The sequence below is a fragment of the Heteronotia binoei genome, chromosome 1 (genome assembly GCF_032191835.1).
Source record: "Heteronotia binoei isolate CCM8104 ecotype False Entrance Well chromosome 1, APGP_CSIRO_Hbin_v1, whole genome shotgun sequence".
NCBI lineage: Eukaryota > Metazoa > Chordata > Lepidosauria > Squamata > Gekkonidae > Heteronotia > Heteronotia binoei.
In genome coordinates this window covers 142,006,049-142,023,266 of record NC_083223.1, presented here as the reverse complement: position 1 = coordinate 142,023,266, position 17,218 = coordinate 142,006,049, and the positions used below count along the sequence as shown (strand labels likewise).

The following is a 17,218-nucleotide window of genomic DNA, read 5'->3' as shown; positions in this document are numbered from 1 at the left end:
TATTTAAAATGGTAGCCTTTTCTTCTTTTTCAGTTGCTTCAGTGGTTGTTGTTACTTCATGTTTTGCTTTAAGGAAGTTCTATCCTGTATTCATATTTTTAAATATTTACAGAGATAAAAGGCCATTGAGAGATTTGTGTTTCATTTACTTTAACATTCCTAGATAAATCTGAAGGAGAGGGACTTGAATTTGCCAGGTTTTGATGTTTCTCAGGTTAGCTTTAAAAGGTGAGTAGGTGGGCTTGATTATGAGGACATCTAAGAGCTGTTCTGTATTGGTCAGCTCAAGTAGAGAACAAGCAGGAGGTGAGAAGGTGTTTTGATTGAATTTATGCTGGTGAGCCACTGGTTGCTGGGTAATAAATTGCTGTGGCAATCTGTGGGAGTAAACTGTAGCTGGATGCTAGTATTATAGCACTGCTGACTCTTGCTTGACAACAATTAAGAGAGAAGCCGGAACAGATTTAACAAGAAGACATCAAAATATTGCAGCCAAATCTCCTGAATGTGTTACATATGACCCAAGTTTGGATTTAAATTATCTAATGCTGATCTTAGTGAACAGATTAGAAATAATTCAAATTGTGTAGGCAGGAAGACAGCAAATCTGAAGTATGTTCTATTAGATCCAAATCTGAAGTATGTTCTATTAGATCCAAGTGGGCAGCCATGTTGGTCTGAAGCAATAGAACAAAGCAGTAGACACGTTGCACCTTTAAGACCAACATTCTGAATAAAACTTAGTTGGTCTTGAAGGTGCTTCTTGTTTACTGCTTTGTTCTGTTCTATTAGATTTGTCATGGGCAGTTATCCTGCTTAATATACTGCACACAATGTACAGTCTTTGGGGTATTTGAAATTTCAATCATATAATCAGCATTGTTTATGCAAAATGACTTTTTCTACAATCAGTAATTTTATTAATTATTCATTTATTAACTTCGGTTTTATGCTTGATTGTGTTTTAGCTCCTTTTTTCTGCCTTTTATGCAAAGAAAAATATTGTTTTCCCCAGCTATATATAATTTGTAAGAGATATTTCCAGATTTGGTGGCTTTCACATACAGCCCTAAGATTAGTATTGGTGTATGTTTTTGCAAAATTGTAGCAATATCATTTCCACTGTCCAAGTGTAGCATTGCTTGGATTAGTGACTGGTACACTTTGATCTGAGCATTCATTTGCTGGTGGAGAAAATCACCATGGGTTATTTCCCATGGATTGGATCCAGACTAAACTGGAAATGTTTACCTATTCTTCCTTCCTACTGCAGACCCCCCTTCCATGTCATTTGTCAAGATCCCCAAGAGCAAAATGTCTTGGCTGTAGTGTAGTTGTCTTCCCCCATCCACAGTGAATTTTACAGGGAGCCAGTTCATGACCTACTGAATATAAGTGTAGATTTCGTGTGCATCAGGCTGTGCCCTGAGATGAAATATAGATCCATCTCATCCCTTTAAATAAGAGTGGAGGTAGCCCTGTGCTTTTCCATCTATGTTAGTTAATAGTGCTGAAGGTGCATCTTGATGTCAGATTTCAGCAATCTGGCATGAGGATATGCCTCCATTTCAGACCACAAGTGATTGTCACTGAAGCAATTTAATCTTTGGCCAGGTCACAAAGTCTGTATGCAAACTGATTATTGTAATGTACAGTAAAGTGGCATATGTACTATACATGTACTTTTTTGTCATATTCCTCTAAGTTAAAAGACACAAAATAGTCTCATAAAATACATCTTCTTAAAATACATAGCTTTTCTGGAGTTGAACCCTGGAGATTTCCAAAAAGAGTCAGCTTTGCCCGCTTTCTTATATGGAAACTTAAAATGTCAACCATTGGGGTTGTGTGTAAGTTTGTGAAATAGTTCCCTAATCTCAGTAAAATATATGGAGCATGCAGGAGCACATTTGAGCATTTGAAATTTAGATACTATAAGTGTCCTCTTCCAGGAGACCTGGACTCAAGCATCCTTGCTAATGGATGGGTTCTCCACCTGTGAACTATCTGCCTTTGATGCAGCAAAAAGGTAAACCTAGGGGATGACTGGCTATTTTAATTTCCAATAAACCAGGTCAAAAGTAATAGATCTGGTGCCTAATGAACAACATTCACTGGCTGCAGTTACTTTATAGATTTGGGGGTTTAGTTCTCAACATATATGGTATATATATATCTCCACCAGACAGCAAGTCCAAGCTCCAGGAAATCTGGAATTCTCTTGAAAACTTCATCTTTAGATTTTCATTGAAGTTTCTTAGATGCCCTTTCCTAGTAGCTAACAATTTTAAAGCCAGAGCCAGCTACTCTGATGAATCGCTGTGCCGTAGTAAGAATGTTGCTTCCATCCCTTGGAGAATCCCATTCTCCCTTTGCTCCCCAGGCAGACCAAGGATGTTAAATCCAATTGGAAATTTCCAGGTTATATTTGTTTATTCTAAATAGATCAGTTAAAGGAGACATACCTGGCGAATATACATTTTGGACTGGCCAAGGAACTCGTACTATTGATTATGATCTAGCCTAACATATTTTGTTAGATCATGTAGTCCATTTAAGAGTTGGGTCTCTTCAGCATAGGGTTGCCAAGTCCAATTAAAGAAAAATCTGGGGACTTTGGGGGCGGAGCCAGGAGACATTGGGGGTGGAGCCAGGAGACATTGGGGGTGGAGCCAGGAACAAGGATGTGACAAGCATAATTGAACTCCAAAGGAGTTCTGGCCATCACATTTAAAGGGACGGCACACCTTTTCAATGCTTTCCTTCCATAGGAAATAATGAAGGATAGGGGCACCATCTTTTGGGGCTCATAGAATTGGACCCCCTGGTCCAATCTTCTTGAAACTTGGGGGGAGTTTTGGGGAGAAGCACTAGATGTTATGCTAAAAATTTGGTGCCTCTACCTCAAAAAATAGCCCCCCCAGAGCCCCCAATACCCACGGATCAATTCCCTATTATTCCCTATGGGAATCGTTCTCCATAGGGAATAATACAGTGCCCAGTAGACATTTCCCTCCCCCCCCACGCTTTCTAAAGGGGGGGAGGGCCTCCAAACCAGGGATCCCCCCTCCCTGCCCCCTCCCTCTCTCTCACACACACAAGCACTTACCAGATTGGAGAACTCTACTTGCTGTGAAAACGAAAGAAAAAAAAAGGGAGGGGCTGTTCTCCGAATCTCTTCCTGCTTCCTGCCCAGCCTTAAAGGGGCCACACATTTTACAAACAGCTCAGGATCTCAACAATATGAAGCCTGCAGGTATGTTCTTCCCCCCCCGCCCCCCCACCCCTGCTTCCCGATTTCTGGGGGGCGGGAGATTAGGCTGCAAACCCAGAAGTCCCCCGCCAGAGCGGGGGGGTTGGGAAGCCTACTTCAGCATAATGATAATCTGTCAATTAACATAGCACTAAGGTTTCAAAACTCATCAGTCCATGTAACCAGAAAAGTTGAGACAGAGCTATCACATGAGTCTGGATATACAATAGAAGGATTGAATGGTCTGATAATGTAGACAGATAATCCAAAATCTTTCTCAGTTCCAATAGAATTGGCTAGTTTTGTAGTCTAGTGATTGGGAGCACATACTCCAATGCTACCTTAGAATATTTTATACAAACATTAAGGGTTAGCAAGATCTGTTTAGGATAAACAGTCCTCCTGTGGAGATCTTGAAAACCAGATATCCTTCTTAATCCTGGTTTGACCATGAATGCTTGATAGCTAAAAACCAACTAATAGCTAAATTTAACATTTATAAGGAATGGAATTTATCTCTAATTCCCCTAGACCTATATGCCTTAAAACAGCAATATAAAGAAAAAGAAAGAGAGGCACTAAAAACAGCCTGGCTCCACCTTAACCTGGTCGCTAAACTTAAAGCTGCATCTCTCTTTTGGAAAACAGTTTCTGGAGGTATTTTTTTCAGAAGATCTGAAACTTACCAGTAAGATCTGTGCCAAAAACTGGGAGGCCCACTTTTGTGCACTATATGTTGCTGAGCCAACCCAAGTGCCATGCCCCCCAGTAAACACAGACAATCTTCCACCTTTGCCGCCAGTGTCAGCCACAGAAATTAAGAGACTTGTAGTTCAGATATAACCAGGAAAGGCCTCTGGGAAAGAATGTTCATAGAGCTGATTGAATCAGAGATCAAATCATGGGCTCTGGCCTTTGCAGCCCTTTTTATTTACATTGTTTAAACTGCCAAGATCCCCAGTGACTGGGGTATGGCCGTATCATTCCCATATGTAAAAAATGGTGAGATCAAATCCCTCTCATTATTATCCTGTCAGCCTGTTCAGTGTGATAGGTAAACTATATGCTGGATATCAATAATGGAAATTATGGGATTGGATTGACCGAGAGAACATTTTAGCAAAGGGGCAAGCAGGATTCAGAAGTGGTCAATCTACAGTGGATCAATGCTTGATCCTGTGCCATTTAGTCAAGAAATACATAGCTAGACCACGAAGTTCTGCTTATCGTCTTTGTGGATTATAGGATGACATTTGACATCATCCCACATAATAGACTTTGGTCAAAATTTGAAGTCTGTACAATAGGTAGTCGGCTCTTTGCCCTCATACTGAAACTGCATGAAAACAGCTATCTAGCAGCGAGATATAATTCAACGAAGACATCCGTCCCATAAGGTCCCAGTTAGGAAAGGAGTAAAACAAGGATGTATCTTTGCCCCTTTATTGTTCAAGTTTTACATCATCTCCAGGGTGCAGATTCTGTTCGGTCCTGACTTCCACCAACCAAATTTGACAAACAGGGCAATTGTTACATTCCTATATGCAGATGACACCATTATCTTGTCATACACTGCCAAGTCGGCATTTTTCCACCTGAAGCGGGCAAGGCAGCTGGCTCCTTTCCTGGAGCGCCGGGACCTGGCAACAGTGATCCACGCGACGGTCACCTCAAGACTAGACTACTGCAATGCCCTCTACATGGGGCTGCCTTTGTGTCGAACCCGGAAGCTGCAGCTAGTGCAGAACGCAGCGGCCAGGTTGTTATTAGGACTCCCGAAATGGGAGCATATACAGCCGGGGCTGCGTGAACTGCACTGGCTGCCAGTTACATACCAGGTCCGATACAAAGTGCTGGTTATCACCTTTAAAGCCCTATATGGCCGAGGACCTGCCTACCTGAGGGACCGTCTCTCCCCATATGAGCCCCAAAGAGCACTGAGGTCAGCAGGGAAGAACACGCTGACTATCCCTGGGCCAAATGAGGCAAAATTACAGAGTACACGGGCACGGGCCTTCTCTGTTATAGCCCCGTGCCTTTGGAATCAACTTCCAGAGGAGGTACGGGCCCTGCGGAATTTGGACCAATTCCGCAGGGCCTGTAAGACCATCCTTTTCAAGCAGGCTTTTGTAGACGTTGATAGGATGGCTGTTTAATCCACCAATGATTTATCTAGTGACCCCTGCCATAATATAAGTGTACAGAATAACATCAGGAAGATCACCGCCGTTTAAATTATGGAATGACCCAGACATTCGAACTGGTTTTAGATTGTTGTTTTAAATTAATGTATAATTTCAATGTTGTTTTAAATCACCTTATATTGTATATTCTATATTGTATAATTTTATTGAACTGTTGTTAGCCGCCCTGAGCCTGCCTAGGCGGGGAGGGCGGGATATAAATAAAATTTATTATTATTATTATTATTATTATTATTATTATTATTATTATTATTATTATTATTATTATTATATACACTGGAGTACAGTTGAGAAGAGCCCTCCAGGAACTCCTGGCATATTGTAAGGAAGAGCACTTCAATCAACTTCTCTAAAATGAAAATACTTGTATTCACCGAAAGGTCTGTAAAGCCCAGATAGCAGATTGATGGTCATAAGACTGACCAAGTTAAAGTGTTCAACTATTTAGGCATCGCCTTCCAATCATATGGTTCATGGTCTGCTCAGCTCTCTGAAGTAACAGAATCCACCCAAAGATCCGCCTTAGCAATGTTAAGATTTTTCTTTGAAAGGGGGGATCTCATATTCTATACACACTGAAAAAGTCTTTCATGGTAAAGCCTATGGGACATTTCTCTCCAACTGGACAGATCTCAAGCCCATCTCATTCCTGCGGTGAGGAATTACAATCAAAACTTGGTTCCACCTTCATATGTCAGAATTCCTCAAACATTGTAGGTTAGCTTTTACCCTTGCCCAACTTAATGTCCTTTCATCTGCCCTTCATGATGGGAGATAGACTTGTAACCCATATGAGAAATGTATCTGTGCATGTCATTCTGATTTGGTAGAAACAATTGAGCATGTCCTCTTATACTGTCAGATTTACAAAAACATTCCAGAATATTTACATCACTAATGCAAAATTATCCTGGTAGTTCTAATCAATTTTATATTTTACTCCTTCTTGGCAATTGTTGTAATGGAACATTTAGAAAGAATGGATGTGATTACTAAGAGCCAGCATGGGTTTCTCAAGAACAAGTAATGTCAGACTAACCTGATCTCTTGTTTTGAGAAAGTGACTACCTTGCTGGATCAGGGGAATGCTGTAGACATTCAGTAAGGCTTTTGATGAGGTTCCACCCACTATCCTTGTTAACAAGTTGGTAAAATGTGGTTTGGATCCTGTTACCATTACGTGGATCTGTAACTGGTTGATAGATCGCACTCAAAGAGTGACAAGTAGAGTGCCTCAAGGATCTGTCCTGGAACCTGTTTTGTTCAACATCTTTATAAATGATTTGGATGAAGGAATAGAGGGAATGCTTATTAAATTTGCAGATGATACTAAATTGAGAGGGGTTGCAAATACAGTACAAGACAGAAACAGGATACAGGATGATCTTGACAGACTGGAAAACTGGGCTAAAATCAATAAAATGAATTTTAACAGGGATAAATGTAAAGTTCTGCATTTAGGTAAGAAAAATTCAATGCATGGTTATAGGATAGGGGAGACTTGTCTTAGCAGTAGTATGTGCGAAAAGGATCTAGGGGTCTTAGTGGATCATACTCTGAACATGAGTCAACAGTGTGATGCGGTGGCTAAAAAGGCAAAGGCAATTTTGGACTGTATCAACAGAAGTATAGTGTCCATATCACGTGATGTGATGGTATTGTTTTACTCTGCTCTGGTAAAACCTCACCTGGAGTATTGTGTTCAGTTTTAGACACTACATTTTAAGGAGGATATAGACAAGCTGGAATGGGTCCAGAAGAGGGCAACGAAGATGGTGAGGGGTCTGGAGACCAAGTCCTATGAGGAAAGGTTGAAGGAGCTGGGGATGTTTAGCCTGGAGAGGAGGTGGCTGAGAGGTGATATGATCACTATCTTCAAGTACTTGAAGGGCTGTCATCTAGAGGATGGTGTGGAATTGTTTTCTGTGGCCCCAGAAGATAGGACCAAAACCAGTGGGTTGAAATTAAATCAAAAGAGTTTCCAGCTCAACATTAGCCAGATTCTGTGCCCTGGCATGTTTAATTAGGCAGAAGAATATGGCACTAACAAATTTTAATGAAGAATTGCATTTTATGTTTAGTATACTTTTATATTTATGACATGTATTTAATATATGTGCCTGTTGATTATTCTGATTCTAGTTTCTGATCTTGGATCATAAAAAATACAGAACAGATACTTTAACTGATAAAGTAGTAAAATAATTGAGGCTTGGTATAATTACTTTTTAAAAATTGTGCATTGGAATTCACTGTTCAGTGAAAGGTTTTGCATCTATTTTAGGAGTAGCTGAATTAGGACTCTGATACTAAGTGAGAGTTCTTCAGGTGAAGGAATGAAGTACAACATTTTGGAAGCCATTTTCTATAGCACTGTTTCCCATTTGCAGGGTCGGGACCCAGTACCAGGCCACGAAAGCCTCACTACCGGGTCACAAGAAAAGCCAAAGCTAGCTCCACCCCCAGCAAAGCATGATCTCTGCTCTGCTTCCTTCCACCACCTCTCCATTGTGCAGAGAAAAGCTAGCTTTGAAGACTGACACAGGCTGCAAAGCCTGAGCTCCATTTGGCTTCCTTCCTTCCCGCATCTCTGTGTTGTGCAGAGAAAAACTAGCCTTGAAGACTGACACAGGCTGCAAAGCCTGAGCTCTGTTTGGCTTCCTTTCTTCCCCCATCTCTGTGTTGTGCAGAGAGAAGCTGGGCTGCCTCTCCTTCCTTCTCCCCCTCTCTCAGTGTTTGAGAGAAAAGCTGGCGTCAACTGGAACTTTGGATCCATGAAGTGTTCTTCATGGTATGAGCTTTCATGTGCCTTGCAGTATGTTATTTTGGGGAGATTTCCCAGGAGGCCTGGGCTGCAAAGAAGGGGTGTGTGTTTTTTTCAGCAGGGAGGGGCGGGGAGTGGGCATTCCAGTAGCAATTTTTTTTACCAAATGACCCCTGGGCAAAATTGTTGCTGGCTGGGGTAATCTGATGGTGAGTAAGGCTTCCCCCCCCCTTTGTCCGCCTTCTTTCTTTTCCGTCTGCAAGGGATGCTCTGTCTGTATTCTTGGTGCTGGGGGTGGGGGGAAGGAACAGTGGGAGGGCTTCTAGTGCCCTGGCCTCACTGGTGGACATTCTGGTGCTTTTGGGGCATTGTATGAGAGAATTTTGGACTGGATGGTCCACTGGTCTGATCCAACATGGCTTCTCTTATGTTCTTTATTTCTATATCTTTCTTTTCCTTTTCTTCCATTTCATTCTTTCCCTTTCTTTCCTTCCATTTTTACTGGATGAAACTTTTCTGTTCATCAAACTGTTGTTTGATCTCCAGGCCCCACCTGGACATTGATAACACTACTTGAGGGAAAGAATTAAATCTCCCTTTTTCAATGTTGTAATCCTGGATTAGGGATCCTCAAAGTTTACCAGCATTGCCAGGATATTTTGAGGATAGTGCTTGGGGAGGGAGAAGTTTGAAGCAAATGTGATAGCATTTCTAGGTGATGTTTTAGGAATTTCCTTTGGTATCTGTTGTAAAGACTCTAGAGATAATGGAAAATTCCTAGAGTGTCACCACACAGGCCATTCTTTCTCCCGCTCCTCAATCTTTCCATGGGCAGGCAAGTGACAAGTTTAGTCCTAGGGTGGCCATAATGTCTGAAGGCCAGCCAGGGACACCTTGGGGGGGGCAAGGTAGGGTTGTGTGCGCGCGAAGCGTGTGCGCCGCCGGAAACAGGAAGTGACGTCACGCCACCGCCGGAAACAGGAAGTGACATCACTCCCGGCGACGGCGCTTCCGGTGATGTCATGCCACCGCCGGAAACAGGAAGTGACGTCACTTCCGGCGACGTCATTTCCGGCGATGTCATGCCACCGCCGGAAACAGGAAGTGACATCACTTCCTGTGACATCATTTCCCCTGCACCACCTGCCGGAAACGGGAAGTGACATCACTTCCTGTGACATCATTTCCCCCGTGCCACCTGCCGGAAGCAAGAAGTGACGTCACTTCCGGTGACGGCACTTTCGGCAATGTCATGCCACCGCCGGAAACAGGAAGTGACATCACTTCCTGTGACATCATTTCCCCCGCGCCACCTGCCGGAAACGGGAAGTGACATCACTTCCTGTGACATCATTTCCCCCGCACCACCTGCCGGAAGCAGGAAGTGACATCACTTCCTGTGACATCATTTCCCCAAAATGACATCATTTCCCCCAAATGCCACTGCCGGAAACAGGAAGTGACTTCACAGCACTTCCTGTGACGTCCCCCAAAATCCCCCAAATATCACCGCCGGAAACAATTTTGTTCTCAAATCCTGTATATACTTCATCAGTATATGGGATAAGGCACTTTCTCAACTGTGCTGCATAATGCAGCCTATTTATTTTGTCCTGTTTGCTCTGTTGGCTCTATCTGCGCCACCTTCATCACTTTCGGGGTGTGGATCCCCCAGTGGGGTGGGCTCCCGACTCCCTCCGCCGGCTGTTTCTGATAGCCCTGCACCCCCTCTTTCATTTGATATGTGTCCCGTGCGGGTGCCACCCTCCCGCCGGGAGATGCCGCAAAATGAGCCCCCTTGAGGCTTATGGCGGCAGGGCTCGGGGGAAGCGAGCTAGACTGCTGTTCTTTTGAGGGGTTATAGAGTGCTTCGAGCCCGTCCCTGTGGCATCGGTCCCATCGTTGTGGGACCCAGGGGGCCGGCGCAGCGGCCCGCCGAAGCAGCCTGTCACTAATAACACAGGTCGAGATGCAGGACAGGAACCCGGAAGTGACCGACAGGCTGTGGCGGCAGTGGCGGAGGCTGGGGAGGCGGCGGAGAGGCCGGCGCTGGTCGCTGGAGGGCCTCCAGCGACCAGCGCCGGCCTCTCCGCTGCCTCCCCGGCCTTCGCCTGCAGTGGAGGCCCGCGCGCGGGGCCCGCCACAATCGCCCTGCGCACGTGCAGGGACGCTCCCTCCCTCACTCGCCGCTTTGCCCGCCCGCGCGCGCGGCCCACCGGCGCTCTGGCTGGCTAAACCGGCACCTCTAATGGTCCCAGTATAGCCAGCCGGGAATTGGGGGCCAGAACCGGGACTTTCCCGGGAGACCGGGACGGTCTGGCCACCCTAGTCCTCAGAGTCTGCTGTGAACAAGAACAACAAAAACCCTGTGGGAGATCTATTTCTACATCTCTTGCTGTGCTGTCTAGTGGTTCAGCCAAATGCAGGTTGAAGCTTTTATTCCCCATTTCCTACTTTTGTCCTCTTCACCACTGATAACTGTCTGGAAGTTAGGTCTGCTTTGAAGAGGATGGTTCTTGGGGGAAAACAGTGATGAGGAAGGTTGTTTCTGTCTAAATGATGCCCTTGTGCTTTATAATTATGTGAAACAACCTGTGTTCTAAATCAGGCAATAGTTGTGTTGTAGTAATGCCTGGCCAGCTCATCCAAACTTTAAGATTATCCTGTGGAAAGAGGTCTCTTTCTAGAAAATAGCAGATGTTATGTTAAAAAGCACTGGGCTAAAGAAATTGAGAGCTCCAAGCTTTCTAAAAATGTAAATTTTTAAACCCATAGGGGAAAGTGTGCCGGGGGAGGGAAATGTCAGCAATACTTCCAGTGAATCCTAAACGTATTTTACATTTTATATAAAAATACACCATGTACAATTTAATTAGCATATAACATTACACTATTCAGTCTGTTTATAGAATTTTAAAATATAACTACCTTTTTTACCAGCATAACTGCCAGTATATCTAATACATGAGAGAGCGGGGGGGAGGGAGAGAGAGAGAGAGAGAATTGCTGTTCCCTGTGCTACTTTAGCCCACGTATCTTAATTCTTGCCCATCTGAGAGGTAGGAAAATAAAAATTGGAATTAGAAAAAAATTGTAGTGTACAAGAATTACTTGGACAGAAATAATATTATACAATCACAATGCAACTACTAACATATTTGGATGAATTTATTATCAACTGCCGGAGCATTTTTCGTAGCAGTAACTTCGTAGCATATTAGGCCACAAACCCTGATGTACTCAATTCACCAAGACCTTACAGTAGGCCCCGTAAGAAGGCCTAATATGCAAAGGAGTTATTGCTACAAAAAAAGCCCTGTCAAGCACATTATAGTATATTAATTGCTGCCAAAGCTATTCACATTTAAATGATAAACATAACTTTGCTTATGATTTCTATGTATTTGTAATGTTAATAGGAATTAGCATTTTATAATGGTGTAGATTCTTACATAAATGTTATCATGCTACCTATTCAAAAGGAGTCAAAAAGCATTTCATTCGTTCCAAAAGAGAAACCAATTAATAGTAATTTTTTCCCCAATGCTTCCCAAAATTTCAACTGGAAGATTTTTTAAAAAAAAAAAAAATTGCGGGGAAACTCCCCCTCCCATACATCTGCTTTTTCTGGGCTTTCTAATTTATAAAATGATTAGGGCTAGCAGGGGAATCGGGTCCTCTTGTTTGAAGTCTTCTTTGCGTGCACTTCGGAAGTGATGTCATCTTGCTGGGCACATCGGGCTTGTCGGCACTCTTCAGGGATGGGGCTCCTCCTGCTGGCCAGTTCCATGGTGACAGGTTGGCGGTCCAAAAAATCAGGGGAACCCTCACCCCTTGTGGGGAAATGGAAACCCTAAAGATGATCTTTTTGGAGGAAATGTAAATATATTGAAATTTTGGATTACACATAGTGGATTTGGAAAGCTGTAGGTTCATTAAAATTCTCTTATTTTGTTCATATACTACATTGGCAGCAACCCACAAGGACTCTGGGTCATGAGCTTTAAGTGGCTTTCCCTTAAATATATTTCCAAAGACATGTACTACAAATATCTATCCCTGCTCTTTCTGTCTCCCACCCATCCCCTTCTTGGATTTTATTTTTTCAGGACATATCTGTTCTTAGGTTCTACACCATTCAGTTTAAATGCTAGATACAAATACAATAGGTTTACCATCTGTCCACTGACAGTGATCAGTTCCCCACCCAGTCTCAATGATTTGAGGAGCGGAAGAAAAATGGGGGAATAGCATTGATGGTGACACTAGGAATTTCCACGGTCTCTATGCTCTAGGAATCCTTCCAGTCTCTGTGGTAAAGAATGGAGGGATTCCTAGAGCTTCCTGCAGCAGTGATGTTGCATTCTCCAAACCTTCACCAAGAAGTGACATCACATCTTCTGTGCTACACTAAGAATTTCTTAGAGTGGTGTAGAGGATGTCATGTCACATTGCCTGAAATTCCATCCACCTTAGACACCACCCTCCAAATCTCCTGAATGTCATAAAATTCAACAATACAACAATCCTTTGATGATATAAAACCAAGCAGTAAATTCTCAAAAACAAGGTTTCAAAAGGTATGCTTCTGTTCTCCTTTCTTCTTCCAGGATGGGACCACATGGTCATTAGTACTATAGGGGTGGTTTTAAACCATGTCAACTAGTTTCATTGGACTGTGTCCAACCACATAGTTCCTTTGATTAAGCATTTTTTCCATCTGTTCCCCTCTCTCACTACAGACCACCATTTTGTCTCCTGTTTTCTTGAGACTCTGCTTCCTCTTAAAACCAAAACTTTTTATTTATTTATTTTTATTTATTTGGGATTTATATCCCGCCCTTCCCACGAATGGCTCAGGGCGGCTTCCAACAATTAATCAAACTTAAAATTAAACAATTTCAAATATAAAACAGTTAAATAATTAAACAGTTAAAAACATTAAAACAGAGTAATTCAGTTTCCTGTAAACAGATGGCTGGCCAGTTACCTCAAGTTGTTATCCTAGCTAGATGTAGGCTAGGTATAGGCTAGCCGGAAGAGGGTCGTCTTACAGGCCCTGCGGAACTGCGCCAAGTCCCGCAGGGCCCTCACCTCTTCCGGCAGCTGATTCCACCATACTGGTGGGCATCTGAGTAGCAAGAAGGAAAAAATGGGAAAGTCCTACTTTGCAGGTGGTTGGGGACAACCATTATGTTCTGTGGAAATGAGAGATTTATAATCTGACTGATAACTGGTATGTAGACTCATGTGTACTGTTTATATTCACTGTTGTGTTGTTGTTTGTTCCAGAGCTGGTGATGTTGCTGGAATGGTGGTCAGGCACTACTTGCACCCTCTACACTGACCCACAGAATTACCACACGTATGGGAAAGAAAATGCCATCGTAATCCTTAATCACAACTTTGAAATCGACTTTCTCTGTGGTTGGAACTTTTGTGAAAGATTTGGGGTTTTAGGGGTGAGTTTTTGACTAGTGTTTCAAATGTTTACATGACGAATCAGCTTTCACCCAGTGTTTGAGCAGCTGTTGTGTTGGTTGTTGCTTGAATGCCACCTACGCTCTTGCTTTTTATTGGCAGAGAAGTGTTAGTACTGTTTTAGAGGAGGGATGTGGAAGGAGGTGTGATGATGTGCATCAGTCTTGTATAACTAGCAAATTACTAGACTTAGCCCAGCAGTCATATATTGTGCCTATGCAAGCTACAGAAATGAAAGATGTTATGAAGTTCCCAGTGGTCTAACAATCACAAGTTATACACCTTGGAAAGTGTAGCAACGATCCTAGTACGGCAAAGGCTATTTGTAAAAATTATAAAACTGAAAAGTTGCTGTATTGATACTAAATTAGTATTATAATATATTAATATTAAATTGTACACAGCTCTTAGTGTGTCTGAGACCTTCATTCTGTAGCTGCTCAGGATTAGAAAGCTCTTAACCCTATCAATGAGAGGTGTTTAGGTGCACTTATGATTCAAGGGACAAGCACCCAGTATGGCAAATGGCATTTGTCCTGAGGCAGAGCCAAATCTTTGTGTGTAGCCTTATAGCAGGGGTGGCCAACGGTAGCTCTCCAGATGTTTTTTGGCCTACAACTCCCAGTGAATTTTTTCCTAGAGGTTTTTCTTGTAGGATCATATCTAAAAATAGAACTCAACTTCAGAAACATTACAAATCTAGTGATATTCTCAGAACTGAAGAAAATGTTGGTAAATCTGCTTTATGCAAAAGGAACCATCTCTTTATTTCACTACTGAAAACCTGAAGAAAATGGGGGAAACTGTCATTCAGATTTTATATATGTAGCTGTGAATTCCACAAGTAAATTATACAACAGGTATGACTTGAATCGACTGCCTATCAACCTCATTTGCAGAATAATATGTAGTATTCCAAATGCAATTGTATCATAGATTTACAAGGGCATTATAATACCAGCAATTTTATTTTTATTTCAGTTCCTAATAATTTCTTTGGACTCCTTCATTGCTGCCATACACACAGTTGTTGTTTTCACTGAGATATGTATCACAACCCCTTATTTCTGACCAGTCACTACCACTTTGCACCCAGTCTAAAGGTAAAGGTAGTCCCCTGTGCAAGCACCAGTCGCTTTCGACTCTGGGGTGACACCGCATCACGACGCCTTCACAGCAGACTTCTTTTTTACAGGGTGGTTTGCCATTGCCTTCCCCAGTCATCTACACTTTCCCCCCAGCAAGCTGGGTACTCATTTTACTGACCTCGGAAGGATGGAAGGCCGAGTCAACCTTGAGCTGGCTACCTGAACTCAGCTTCCGTCGGGATCGAACTCAGTCATGATTAGAGTTTGGACTGCAGTACTGCAGCTTTACCACTGCGCCACGGGGCTCTGGCACCCAGTCTACATATATGTAAATTTTTTCATCCCAATGTATATAACTTTAGTACTTTGAACCTCAGTTACCGAAGTGCTCAGTGCTCTTTTGAAGAGATCTTCTGAAAACTTGTTACAGTTCACATCTGCTTCCCTTCCTGAAGCAGGTTTTTAAGTCTGGGGGTGACAAGTGGTGCGAGATTTTTGGAGCAAGCTGAAGGGCAAGAAACAAAGGGCTCTTAGCTTATACCATAGTTCTTGGCCTATGGCTTTGAATGAGCCAACTCAGCGGATCCAGGACTAGCCCAAAATGTTGCTTGTTGTACTTATTTTTTTTCTTGTATGTTCATTTAAATTGTATTTTTTGTATCATACCTGGAGCCCCACTGGGAATAGTGGAATTCAAGATCAGTGAGCAAAATAAAACAATATTAGCCAAAATAATTTCAGATATATGTATGCACAAAATCTTAAACTAATATGCAAAGTCTGAAAACATGCACTGGCTTCCATCTGAAGGTATCCATGTCCAGCTGCTCCCATGTGTAAATTTATGTAACAGAATTCACATCCCTATGAAGAAGAACAAGACCGTAGAGTTATACTCTGGCCTTCTCTTTGAATCATAGTCTCAGAGTGGCTTACAATCTCCTTTATCTTCCTCCCCTCAAGCACTTTGCCACCCCTCCATGCCCTAGGAAAGTGACTGCTCACCCTAGGGCCAGTTTGGTGTAGTGGTTAAGTGTGCAGACTCTTATCTGGGAGAACCGGGTTTGATTCCCCACTCCTCCACCTGCACCTGCTGGAATGGCCTTGGGTCAGCCATAGGTCTGGCAGAGGTTGTCCTTGAAAGGGCAGCTGCTGTGAGAGCTCTCTCCAGCCCCACCCACCTCACAGGGTGTCTATTGTGGGGGAGGAAGGTAAAGAAGATTGTGAGCCGCTCTGAGACTCTTCGGAGTGGAGGGCGGGATATAAATCCAATATCTTCTTCTTCTTCTTCTTCCTATGAAGAGGTGCAATGAGAAGCTGCTGCCTGCTCCTCCCCCATGTGGCAGTAAGCCACAACCATTCTCCTTTCCCCACTAGGCTTCCCAACCCTCCCGCCCTGGCGGGGGACTCCAGGATTTCCACCATCTTCCCCCCCTCCCCAAAAAAATGGAAGTGGGGGGAGAGGGGGGGAAACGGAGCTGGGGAGCGGGCGAGGCCGCCGCGCCGCACCGCTGCCGCCCCCTCCCCGCCCACCGCAGTTGCTCCTCCGAGATGGGCCCAGGCTGAGCCCATCTCGGAGGAGCAGCCAAGAGGCGGCAGCAGCGCAGGGGAGGGCGAGGCAGGCCAGGAGCATGGCGAGCCGCGAATCTGGGCCCTTCTCAGGCTGAGCCCATCTCAGAGGAGCAGCCACGGCGAGCTGAGAAGAGGCGGCAGCGGCGGGGCGGCTTGCCACACTCCCCAGCGCCGTATCCCCCCCTTCCCCTAGCTCCACCCCAGTGTCTCCTGGCTCCACCCCCAAAGTCTCCTGGCTCCACCCCCAAAGTCCCCAGATATTTTTGGGGTTGGACTTGGGAACCCTATTCCCCACCCAGCAGTGAGGCAGACAGGTGTCTTTCTTGCCCTGCACCAAGCACGATAAGGCAGCACCGCCCTCTTCATCCCACACTGTTGTGAGGCATAGCAATGGGGCAAGTCACTCTTTGCCATTCTTGCCCCCTCTGAGCAAGTCAGCAAGGGGAAGCAGGAAGCCACTATCTGTCTTTCTTGCCACAAGCAAGGCAAAGTGAGGCAGAAAGGTGGTGGGGAAAAGACCTGCCCTGTCCCCGCCCCCATTGGAGGAGGAAAAGGACAGGCACCTTGTGGCAGGTGACTGAAGCTGGCAGGGGTGCCTCCTGGGGCTGCTGCTTGCTGCTGCAAACCCTGACTATGATGTGCACATAGGCTTCCCAATCCCCAGGTCCCAGCGGGGGACCTCCCAGTTTTGCAGGCTTCCCCCACACCCAGCCAGCTGGCTGACGGGGGGAAGCCCCACAGCCACCAGTACCTCTAGATCTCTGGCAGGTTTAGACACAAGTCCGGTTTTAAAATGTGTGTGCACCTTTAAAGTTGAGCAGGAAGTACTTCATGGGGAAGGCGCAGCAGCAGCCTC

The 17,218-nt window shown here is 44.2% G+C and overlaps 1 protein-coding gene across 3 annotated transcripts in view; it reads left to right on the top strand.

The window, feature by feature from the left end:
• The window catches only part of AGPAT4 (1-acylglycerol-3-phosphate O-acyltransferase 4), a 139,941-nt gene that overhangs the window by 74,868 nt on the left and 47,855 nt on the right, over positions 1-17,218 (top strand). For all 3 annotated transcript variants that reach the window (XM_060241914.1, XM_060241933.1, XM_060241924.1), the window contains one exon: positions 13,514-13,683. In XM_060241914.1, coding sequence (XP_060097897.1) covers positions 13,514-13,683 — 170 coding nt within the window. The remainder of the gene's footprint in view (positions 1-13,513; positions 13,684-17,218) is intronic.